Raw genomic sequence first — 13165 nt, forward strand, 5'->3', positions numbered from 1 at the left:
TCCACTGCGCATGCACGCAATCTTGTGGGAGGGAGGGGGCACTGGAGGATCCGGCCTCTGGGCGCCACCTCATCAGAAATCTGGGCCTGAGGATACTGCTCGCTGTAGGGGCTGAAACCGGCCTGCGGATTTCAACCCTGTTTGGCCCTGGCCTTAAACTTCAATATTAGAAAAACTGTCACGAATAAAAAATGGAAAGTAATTGATAAAAAGTCTTTTATTCTGGTGAAAAGTCTTTATCTCTGATGAACTATCTGAAAACAACTGAAAAAAAACCGCTGGAAGCTGAACAACCCATTTCACCATATTTTAATCATTATGTTAAATTAGAGAAAAAAAATCATATTATTTATGAGGATTGTGGAGACCCAGCCTATAGAGCTCGGGAGTCCATGCCTGACACACAGGTTAAGAATACCCGGTTACAGCAATGCAGTTGTCATTTTATTTCAGCATGCACATAAAGTTTAGTAAGAAAGGTCTCACCTCAATGTGATTTCACTACATCACAGGGAAGAGGCATAGGAATAAAACAAAGACACAGCACTATTACTTTTCATTAGAACAGCTCAGAAAACAGAAAACAACATGTATTACTTTTGGGTCAATGTATCCTTTCCAGGGCAAAATAATCACCCCACATATGCCAATGCCCTTCTTTAAGTGTTAATTTTTCAAATTCAATCACCTGGAAATATCAATGTTTTTCAAAATAATGAACAAACTGAACAGAGGTAGCCAAATATTCTTGTAAAACTGAACATCTTGCCCTCTTGTAGCTTTAGACATTGAAAGTGATACCGACATTTAATAGGGGCCCCTAACCTCATTGGTAAGTAGTTAGTGAGAGGTTATGAGTCAGGGTCAAAAATATTTCAGGTCTTTAAATTAGTAATTGAATTAAGTTTCAAGGGACTCCTGGTGCATTTCAATGCTTTTTAATGGCAGCAGGCAAGTAAAATTCAGGTGAAAATTCCAACAGAAAGTGACTAGGCTGTTAGGTGACAGGTAGTGATTGGCAAAAAATAAAAAAACATTTCTGCAGGTTTCGTTGTGAAAAAAACACCCATAAACTCCAATTTTTTTTTAAAAAAAAATTTGTACAGCTTGGATACGTTGCCACAACCCTCCTCCCTTGACCTTAATACGTTAAGTGAATTTTCAGGGTTTTGCTAATTTTTCAGTGAAACTAAAAGGGACAGATTTGCTCATCACTAGTGAAAGGGTTGGGAAGGGGCACATCAGGGTGAAAAATTAGTGTAAGTCAACATGTCTGGGATAAGAGGCATATTTTTATCATTAGAACTGCCACTTAGAGACCATAATGGGGGCACTGTTCAAAATGGGATCTACATATCCATCACATCTTTACAACCTACTTAGTACCCAATGTCAAATTGATAAAAAAAAGATCATAATATTTATACAGATAATTTTGCAAAATGAAAGAACAGGTATCGGATCCGCCACGCGGAAACCAGACATCCAGAAAACTCCAAATTTCAGAAAGGCCATCTTCCATGGAGTCTATTTTAATGAAGTAATTCAAATTTTAAAAAATGATTCCCTTTTTCTCTAATAATAAAACAGTAGCTTGTACTTGATCCCAACTAAGATATAATTATACAATACTATTGGATTTAAATAATGTTTTTTAAATGATTTTTTAGCAGACTTCCGGGGGAATGTAATAAAAGTCGCAAATAGCAAAACAATTCGCACCAATAAGAATAAAAATCCACATCTCGCAATGTAATATTGTTCCTTAAACTGATATTACATTGTGAATTTTAATTGCGCACTCTTAAGAAGTGCTTGAAGGTGTCGTAATGTTTTGGAGCAAACATACTGTAACTTTTTCAGTAAGAAGTTTTATTACATTGACTGCACATTGGTGCAAACTATAAAATTCGCAAATGGTCTTCCACTGTTGGAAGTGGTCGCCAAACAGTTTTGCAAAAGCTATATCAAATTCGTGCAAAGCGAAATTTGTTCGCTCAAAGGCATAACTTTTCACATTGAAAATAGTTTTTCCATTACTTTATTACATTTCCCCTTTAAGGTATGAAGATCTAAATTATGGAAAGATCCCTTATTTGGAAAACTCCAGGTCCCAAGCATTCTGGATAACAGGTCCCATACCTCTGTGAATGCCTTTAAGTAAAAACACATTACATTTGTTTAGTCACAGTTTATAATGATAATGCAGTAAAGAACACATACAAGACTGCACTGAGACAATGGGGGGCAATTAAGGACACCACCGCTCACGGCTTTGCCACGGACTTCTGCTTTCCTGAGCAACTGAATGCCAAACAGTCATCTAAAAATCTGACAAGGCTTCTCAAAAATTGACTTTTCAAAACCAGACAGGTGGCAGGGAGCTTAAGTGGGAAGTGAAGCATGCAAAAGAAAATTGCTTCCCTGGGCAACTGAAAAATAGCACTTGGAAATGTAATCTATCTTAAGTTCCATCGGGAGGATAGAAAGATTTGCATTTATATCGGAGAATGTTACACCCTGCTCTTTCAAGCAATCACAAGTTTTGTTTCATCATTAGCACTCCTTTAAGTGTTACACAAAACTCGCTCTGATAGAATTACTGTAGTGTGCATGCACTGACATTCACTAGTGTGCTAATGAAACCTTGCACACACATTCACACACACACTTTGCTCAAGAGTGAAGACATTCTTTATGGTATTTATTAGTCCTGCTACTGAACAGTCATGCTATATTATTAGATGAAGGGATAATAGATAGATAGATAGATAGATAGATAGATAGATAGATAGATAGATAGATAGATAGATAGATAGATAGATAGATAAATGATAGATAGAAGATATATAGATAGAGATAGACAATCAATAGATAGATAGATAGATAGATAGATAGATAGATAGATAGATAGATAGATAGATGGATGGATGGATGGATGGATGGATGGATGGATGGATGGATGGATGGATGGATGGATGGATGGATGGATGGATGGATAGATAGATAGATAGATAGATAGATAGATAGATAGATAGATAGATAGATAGATGATTGATAGATATTAAGACAGATGATAGATACATAGACAGATGATAGAGAGATGATCAATAGAAACATAGATAATAGATAGATACAGTCATATGAAAAGGTTTGGGAACCCCTCTTAATTCTTTGAAGTTTTGTTTATAATTGGGTGAGCTTTCAAAGTTGCAACTTACTTTTAATATATAACATGCCTTATGGAAACAGTAGTATTTCATCGGTGACAAAGTTTATTGGATTAACAGAAAATATACAATATGCATCATAACAAAATCATAACAGGTGCATAAATTTGGGCACCCCAACAGACGTATTACATCAATATTTAGTTGAGCCTCCTTTTGCAAATGTAACAGCCTCTAGGCGCCTCCTATAGCCTTTGACGAGAGTCTGGATTGTGGACCATTTTTTGACCATTCGTCCATACAAAATCTCTCCAGTTCAGTTAAATTTGATGGCTGCCGTGCATGGACAGTCTGCTTCAAATCATCCCATAGATTTTCAATGATATGAAGTCAGGAGACTGTGACGGCCATTCCAGAATATTGTACTTTTCCCTCTGCATAAATGCCTTTGTAGATTTCCAAGTGTGTTTAGGGTCATTGTCTTGTTGGAATATCCAACCCCTGCGTGACATCAACTTTCTGACTGATGCTTGAACATTATCCTGAAGAATTTGTTGATATTGGGTTGAATTCATCTGACCCTCGACTTTAACAAGGGCCCCAGTCCCTGAACTAGCCCCACAGCCCCACAGCATGATGGAACCTCCACCAAATTTGACAGTAGGTAGCAGGTGTTTTTCTTGGAATGTGATGTTCTTCTTCCGACATGCAAATCGCTTTTTGTTGTAACCAAATAACTAAATTTTTAAAGTCTCATCAGTCCAAACACTTTGTTCCAAAATGACAGTGGCTTGTCTAAATGAGCTTTTGCATACAACAAGTGACTCTGTTTGTGGCGTGAGTGTAGAAAGGGCTTCTTTCTCATCACCCTGTCATACACATGTTCTTTGTGCAAATTGCTCTGAATTGTAGAACGATGTACAGATGCACTATCTGCAGCAAGATGTTCTTGCAGGTCTTTGGAGGTGATCTTTGGGTTGTCTGTAACCATTCTCACAATCCTCCGCATATGCCGCTCCTGTATTTTTCTTGGCCTGCCAGACCTGGGTTTTACAGCAACTGTGCCTGTGGCCTTCCATTTCCTGATGATGCCGGTAAGGAGATATACTTGTACAAGTATGGGGTCTGCTATCCAGAATGCCCGGGACCCGGATAACAGATCTTTATGTAATATGGATCTTCATACCTTAAGTCTACTAGAAAATCATTAAACAAACCCAATAGACTGATTTTGCTTCCAATAAGGATTATTTATACAATGGAAACTCAATTTTACATCCCCTGATTTTAAGTTTCCCCTCATTTTGCATCGTTGTTTTGTGGTCCCACCTATATATTATGCATAATACATTTTTTACTTAATTTTAAATTTTCCTGGATTTTGCACCACTTTTTTCTTGTCCCCTGAAAAACGTAAAATGGGGGTTCTACTGTATATTAGTTCAGATCTAGTACAAGGTACTGTTTCATTATTACAGAGAAATCATTTTTAAAAATGGATAACATGGAGTCTACAGGAGACAGCCTTTCCATAATTTGGAGCTTTCGGGTTTCCAGATAACAGATCCCATACCTGTACTGGCATAGTGTTATACAATGATCAACATGCCTACTTTTTCCATTTTTGATTATTTCAGGCAGTGGTTATATGCAGTGACTTCATACAGCAAACCACTGATCTGTAGGCCACCCTCTTGGCTTCCATTATAAGAATCCAACAGAAGGACTATAGGGAGTGATAAGGAAAACTTTGGTCAGAGAGGCTGAGACAATGGCAGCTAAGGCAAGGTTAAAGTCACATGCAGAGTCAGTAAAATGGAAGCTAGGGAGCAACAAAACAGGAGGAAAGTCAACACACATTCAGCTATTAATATGTACATTTAACTTAGGGTAAAATAACAAAATTAAAGTTATAGTGGTTGTTAATCTGCTTGTAGTCTGGTTATTTTTCCCCTTAAAAAAGCCAGTTTGTCTATACAGTCACAGCAAGTGCTTATTAACGTGCAAAGATTTAATGAGAAAGGTTAATTTTGCAATTTGAGAAAAGTGACAAATGTGTCTATTTTGCTTTACATGCATACACCCAATATTAATCCTTTAGTTTTCAGTGTTTCTTTATTGCTTTAATCATTCCTATTTTTTGTTTGCCAGGTTGGACTTCTTCACAGAGGATTATATTAAAAGCCTCTCTAGATTGCTCCTGCTGTAATCCCTTTATCCCCGCAATCTTTTCCTCCTCACTTTAATAAATGATTAGCTGCCTGTTAATGCAGTGCTGAACCATTTTGGATTGGACAGAATTAAAAGATTTTCTAGTATAAACTATTTTTCAATGAGTATATTTTTCAACGTTTTCTTCCTCCTCTTTGAATAGTTTGCTGGCTTTGATAAATGAGGCGTCATGAACCTGATTTATTTGTCTATATTAGGAACACAACATTGCTTTTGGTAAGCAAGATGGGGACCATTTGTCAAAGTCTCTGAGAAGAGAGAGAAAACAGCAGTTGACTTATCCGGGTAAGAGAGTGGATTTTATTTCTATGAAAAGTAAAATTCCCTCTATTTGCAGGCACTAAAACACTAAAATACAGGGAGTGATGAAACACTGGCCCCAAATAAGCTGAGTAAGTAATTCATTTCCAGACGTATTTATCTTAAAGGATAAGTAAACCTTTAAAATAAAAGAATGTAAATTTGATGAGGGTGTTATTCAAAGCACTTTTGTAATTTACATTCATTATTTATTTCCTTTTTATTCCAAGATATTAATTGATACATGTACTGTTAATATGAATGAATTTTGTTAAAACAGCGCCACCTGCTGGTCAGTTTCCCACCAGTCTGACCACCAAGTAGTCAAGGAAGCTGTCAGGAGAAAAAAAGACACTGCTCTGATGTTCTTAGGAAAAAAAAGTAAAAACATTTCTCACAGCTTCCTAAGCAGAAGAACATCAGAGAAGCTTCTTTCTTTCTCCTGACAACTTCCTTGACTACTTTGTAGTCGGAAAATGACCAGCAGGTGGCGCTGTTGTAACAAAATTCATTCATATTAACAGTACATGTATCCCTTAATATCTTGGAATCAAAAGAAAATAAATAATGAGTGTAAATTACAAAAGTGCTTAAAATAGCACCCACATCAATTTTACATTCACTTATTTTACTATGGTTTACTCATCCTTTAAGGTATTTAGCTTAAAACAACTCCAGCTTTTGTTAAACTACAATTTTAATAGACAGGTAGATACTGGCAGGGAGTCCTGGGGTATTTCGTTGTTTCAAGCAGATGACAAACTAAGGTCTGATAGAAGTATTTTTTGGTTCCTTTGATGATACTCTTGCACTAAAGGGCTTACTTACTATGCGCAGGACAAGGTGCAATGTGCAAAAAAACAGGAGTAATATGCCATGTTTTTTTTTTTGCATTCCATTTTTTTTTTGCAATATTGCCACAGGTCTCTGCACTCAAAATAGTGTATTAGCCTGTGTTCACCCCCTGAAAAGTTCTGTCTGTGTTCTGCAGCAGTCTTTGACAGGGCTGTGTTAAGGTTTGGTGCCACCCTAGGGACCAGGCTTTACTGCACCCCCCCCCCTCCCCAATGTAAGAAATCGTCACTTCTAGATTTCACAACAATTGGCCATGTACCCTCACCCCCCAGCTCCGCCTCTCGATTTAAGCGGTTAGACTCCCATGGCGGCTGATGTTTTTTTTTATTTTAAAAAATGTTTTTTCAATTACATTGACACCCCCCAAAAGCTGGGTCCCTAGGCACAGACCCTCAATGATTATATATAAATACAAACCTGGTCTTTGAATGAGATTTTATGCCCTTTAGCACTCTTTTAATTCTGTTTGGGCCATGGTAAATGACCTGTTATATGTTTTGTTTCAAGTGAAGTCAAGTTCCAGTTTATTGTGTTAGTAATGACAGAGAGTAAAGATACATAACATGAAAATAAAGTGGTGATATTCTTATGTGTACAAAGGTGGCACTGAGTAGATCCATATAGACAAAGTCCCAGCCATGAGGGTACCTGGAGCCAGTGTCTGCCTCCCATTAGGAAATATATGAAGTATGGACAATTGAAGAATACACAATGACTTGTGTGTAATCTGAGCATGTATATCACCTCTTAAAAGAGGAGCACTTTGGAAAGCTATGAACCAACCAGATCGCAAACAAAAAATTTAATCTGCCCATAAATGTGCTGGGAAGGGGAGTTGGCAAATTACATTTTCAGTGGCTCCAATTTAAGATCCACTAATTTGTAAATACCAGAACAATGCTGATTGTACATCTAAGTGTCTGGCCAAATCACACTGTATTCGTGGGTCTGGTTTAGGTCACATTAAAGGTGACAGATTCGGGGAGATTATTCGCCAGGCGACAAATCTCCTCTTATTCGCATCGACTAATCTCCCCGATCTGCCTTCCGCCTACTAAAATGTAAATCACCTGGGGGCAGGCACACGGGAACATTTTCCGAAGTCGCCCATAATTGCCTCACGAGGAAACTTCGGGCGACTTGGAACACGAATCGATTCGATTGCTTGCCCACAGGCGATTTACATTTTAGCGGAAGGCAGGGGAAGGCAGATTGGGGAGATTAGTCGCCGCAAAGAAGAGGAGATTTGTTGCCTGGTGACTAATCTCCCCGAATCTGCCCGTGTGGCCAGACCCTTAAGCAGCAGAGGTTCTTATAAATCAAAAAAAAAGATTGCATGCCAGAGCACTATGTAACTGTTAATTTTAAAGTAAAAAAAACAATTCCATCAACTTACTCAATTGTGTTTTTGTCGATCTTTCCCGTAACATTGATCCCATAAAATTGCTGCATGGCAGCTATAGCGGATTGCATGGTTTCTGAAGATCGCAGGACTGACATTCTGGGGTCAGTTGGTGGAAGGTAGCCATATTTTTGAAGCCACATCTGCAGAGGTAGGTAAAACAATATAAAGTTAAATATGTTACTTCTGTAAGACTTAACATTTTGTACAAATCAAATGCATAACATCGCATTAAAAAATCAAACTAAAGACAAATTACGATAATACAAATCATGTGCAGATTGAAATTAACGTTTGAGGACATTTTTAAAGACAGGATTGTTATCCATTCAAGTCTCTGATATGTGTACATTCATACTCCAGCCCATCAAAACTTTACATCCATCCCAGTACAGGTATAGAACCTGTTATCCAGAATGCTTACAACTGGGGTTTTCCGGATAATGGACCTTTTCGATAATTTGGATCTTTGTGCCTTCAATCTACTAGAAAAGCATGTAAACATTAAGGGGCCGATTCACTAACTTCGAGTGAAGGATTCGAAGTAAAAAAACTTCGAATTTCGAAGTAAAAAAACTTCGAATTTCGAAGTTTTTTTTGGGCTACATCGACCATCGAAAGGGCTACTTCGACCTTCGACTTCGACTTCGAATCGAAGGATTCGAAGTAAAAATCGTTCGACTATTCGACCATTCGATAGTCGAAGTACTGTCTCTTTAAAAAAAAAACTTCAACCCCCTAGTTCGCCATCTAAAAGCTACCGAAGTCAATGTTAGCCTATGGGGAAGGTCCCCGTAGGCTTGGCTAACTTTTTTTGATCGAAGGATATTCCTTCGATCGTTGGATTAAAATCCTTCGAATCGATCGATTCAAAGGATTTTATCGTTCGATCGAAGGAATAATCCTTCGATCGTTCGATCGTACTATCTGCCCTAAATCCTTCGACTTCGATATTCGAAGTCGAAGGATTTTAGTTCCTAGTCGAATATCGAGGGTTAATTAACCCTCGATATTCGACCCTTAGTGAATCGGCCCCTAAATAAACACAATAGGCTGGTTTTGCTTCCAAAGAGTATTCATTATATCTTAAATTGGATCAAGTACAAGGTTCTGTTTTATTATTACTATTATTATTATAATTATTATTTAAAATCATCTTTAAAAAAATTATTTGGATAAAATGGAGTCTATGGGAGATGGCCTTTCCAAGGTCTTTCGGGATAATGGGTTTCCATATAAAGTATCCCATACCTTTACAAAAATATCCACTTCAATAGTACATTTCTTTGCCAAATTTTATTCTATAACATTGTCCCATTACAAAATTAATCCACGTCCAATGATATAGACTAATTTTTTCACGCCATCAACTTACAAAAGCTGACTCACGGATTCAGTCATACCTTAGTACCTATTTAAAAATACGTTTTTTTTCCCCCATATATGATCATGTTATATTTCCCCACAAGACAATTCTGGGGACTAGTATATTGGTTACCCTAAAATAAAAACCAAACCAATGCAATAAACTACAGAGCCATTATAACACTCCCTCCTTAACTGTGATAAAAATCTATGCACCAAGACACAAATCCATACTACCTGACATTACTGCTCCTGATCAAGTCAGTTCCACAACAGAGACACAACCTTCTGACAACACTAGACAATTTATAGACATTGCAGACATTATTTATAAAAAAAATCTTCAGCTTTAATGCTCTCTCGAGATGCAGATAAAGCATTTGATTAAAGACACCATAACCACACTCACAAAGTATTCCATAAATTAATCTGTAGTGAGTTCTTCATACACCCTGTGATAGCTAAAGTAACTGATAAATAGCTTTATTAAATACCCTTCCTACTCACTGATGGAATGAGGCCAGAATGTCCTCTTTCCCCACTAATCTTTAATCAAGTTATAGAAGTACTGGCTTAATCAATTACAAAATACAAAAGATATCTAATTGGCTCATCAGAACATTGAATATGCCTTTTAAAGGAGATGGAAAGTCTTCATGCACTTGGGGGTGCCAAATGTTAGGCACCCCCAAGTGATTGTATTAACTTATCTGAAACCCCAGGCCGGTGCTCCTATCAGCAGAAAACTGCACCAGCCCAGTGAGCACCACAGAGCGATCCCGGAAGAGGATTGATCTGTGGTGCAGTTTTCTGTTGATAGGAGCACCGACCCGGGGTTTCAGGTAAGTTAATACAATCACTTGGGGGTGCCTAACATTTGGCATCCCCAAGTGCAGGATAACTTTCCTTCTCCATTAACAACTGACAATAAAAAATAGCTCTCTTGAACCCTAGGAAATTCCTTCCGGAAACTATAAATATTCTAAACAGATTTTGCAACATTTTGTACTATAAAATAAATGAATCCAAAACTCAAGCTAACTCTACCACAAAATAAATTAAGCTAAGGCTGCTTGCTACTGCAAAATATTTTCAGAAACATTTCAAATTTGATTGGTATGAAGAGCATATACTTTACCATTTATATTAAACTCTACCAAATCAATTACCCCCTCTCCAAGTTGGTAACTCCATAAAGCTGGCCATAGACGAATCCTCGATTCGTACGATTTTCGGACCGTGTGGAGAGTCCCAACATTTTTCGTACGGCGGAGAACGGTCGTTTGGTCGATCGGACAGGTTAAAAGATTTCTGTCAGTTGTGGGTAATATCTCTGCGTGTATTGCCGATCGATACGATTTTCAGAGAGAGACTGTCACTAGCTTTGGTTGGACATAACTTTCGTACGATTGGTGTCAGAGACAGAACATTGGCTGATCTGTTCTTTTGTACTTTATTTGATCTGCCTGGTTAGTGGCAGGTCGGGAGATGGGAAAGTCCGATCGTACAATGATTCATACGATCGGATCTTTGCTTCTATGGCCAGCTTAAGAGGGACTATGAAAATCATTTTATCATTCATTGTTTGCAAAAGAGGCTTAAATGGGAAGGCCCATTTATCAGCATTCTCATTTTAGAAACTCTATTTCTCTAAACTCATGAATGCATTGTAATTTATTAAAAGATCTGAATATAAAAAGCTTGAATGAAAGTGCTAAAAAATTCTAGTTTTTTGGACAATTACTAATGGAAAAATGTCTAAAACTCTGAATGCCTAAGAAAAGGTCAAATAGGATCAGTGTAGCTCCCATTGGCTTCTGTAGGACCTCAACTGCTTTTACTTGCCGACGTTTTGTATTAGAGTTTTTTATGGTTTTTACACTTCATAAATCTCGAGTTTTATAGAAAGACACACATTTTTAGAGAAAAAAAATAGAAATCTGAATGTTAGTAAATAGGCCCAATAATTATATAACCCTTTCCCTAAATATCCAAAGATATCTTTTCAAAAGGTGCCCTATCTTTTTCAATTTAGTGCAATGGGGATATAAGGACAAATGGAAATTTTACAGAGGGAAACAAACTGGAGGCCTAGAAGTTCTACGTCTTTACAAACACAACTAAGTTACCAAACGTTTTTACTAAAAAATTATAGGAAATGTATACAAAGTCAACTTCATCTGCTCTTATACTGGTCCATACATTACCCAAGGAAATGTACACATCCCACTACCCTTAAAACTGCTAGGGAGTTCAGAAATCTTGAAAATATTTCAAATCTCCTGTGTTCCGCAGATTTCCAAAATTAGAATCTATTATTTAAACTAAATAGTTGGTACGGGTCAAAAATGACTTTCTAGCGTATTCTCTGTCTATGTCAAAGGTGCTAAAGAAAACAGAATATCATGTATGTATCAAAATTACACATTGTTTAACTAACATGCCTTATAAAGACAAGATCAGACCACTTACTCCATATAAACATTTTATTTCAGTACAGCCCAGTGGTCCAAAAGGTATTTATACTTGCATTAGGCAAAAAATAAATATATATTTATTTATTTTTTGCCTAATGCAAGTATAAATACCTTTTGGACCACCAATATTTTTATTTATATATATATATATATATATATATATATATATATATATATATATATATATATATATATATATATATATATATATATATATATATATATATATATAATATATAAATATATATATATATCAGCAGGAAAAACAATACAAAAATCCTAGACCAATGGTACCTAACACTCATATTAAATGGAGCTGTCGCAAACTCTCAGCCTTTCCATCTGTTATATTTAAAGTAATCGGCTTCATTACAAATTACTTAAAAGGCTCCAAAAAAAGCCAGCAACTGCTCTCTTGAAATTATTTTCAGATTGCCAGACTATGGAAATGAACAATCGGAGGAGTGGCAGAATAAGAACAGGCCACTAAATTCGATTTTAAAAAGACTTGTGGGAAAAAGCTCGATCTTTATTGTGATGGAGTATATAAAGGTGGCCATAGATGTTACAATTACGTTTGTTCCAATACACATGTCTAGAGCTGAATCATCAGATATCCAGATAGAAACAATAGAATTTTACCGGTATCTGATGATTCAACACTAAAAATGGCCGATGTTCAGGTGCCTTCAAAGGCACCCAATCAAAATCTTCCATCCAGCACGATCGACGATCAATTCTTCTGCCAATATCTGTTGGTTTGTCTTCCACCATACACGCACCAAATATCGTCCGAAAATTTTATTATATTGGTGCGTCTATGTCCACCTTAAGCCTCCAAGATGACATACCCTGTCAAAGATGAGATCCCCAATATTTACTACACTTTCAGTCCAGGCAAGAGCTCAGTACAAATCCAGAGAAGATAACCACAGCAAGAAAGGCACATTATGCTGTTAATTTTAACATTTAATATACAGTTCTTGCCACTTTTCTCTTATTCGTGGGCATATGAGCAACTTGGGAAGCTGCTTGATGAGAAAGAGGGAGATTACAATTCTCTCAGCGCCCAAGGGCATGATATCCTTGAAAACTAATTAACACCATCATCGTAAAATTCAGCACCCCCACACTGACCTTATAATTCCGAAATGTTAAATATACAAACTTTTTTTTGGGAATGTTCACTGTGTATAAAGTCTCAGTTGTTAGGTTATCTTCAAGTGATACTGACACAAATAAACTACTATTTGACTGAACAGTTCAGTGTAAAAATAAAAACTGTGTAAATAGGTTGTGCAAAATAAAAAATGTTTCTAATATAGTTAGTTAGCCAAAAATGTCATGTATAAAGGCTGGAGTGA

General features: G+C 36.8%; 1 protein-coding gene across 4 annotated transcripts in view; it reads right to left on the bottom strand.

The window, feature by feature from the left end:
* The window catches only part of mmp16.L (matrix metallopeptidase 16 L homeolog), a 194306-nt gene that overhangs the window by 91864 nt on the left and 89277 nt on the right, over nt 1-13165 (bottom strand). For 2 of the 4 annotated variants that reach the window (XM_041565421.1, NM_001091793.1), the window contains 2 exon segments: nt 7954-8102; nt 487-501 (listed from right to left, as the gene is read on the bottom strand). In XM_041565421.1, coding sequence (XP_041421355.1) covers nt 487-501; nt 7954-8102 — 164 coding nt within the window. 4 annotated transcript variants of the gene reach the window in all.

This window comes from Xenopus laevis, chromosome 6L (assembly GCF_017654675.1).
Source record: "Xenopus laevis strain J_2021 chromosome 6L, Xenopus_laevis_v10.1, whole genome shotgun sequence".
Taxonomy (NCBI): Eukaryota; Metazoa; Chordata; class Amphibia; order Anura; family Pipidae; genus Xenopus; species Xenopus laevis.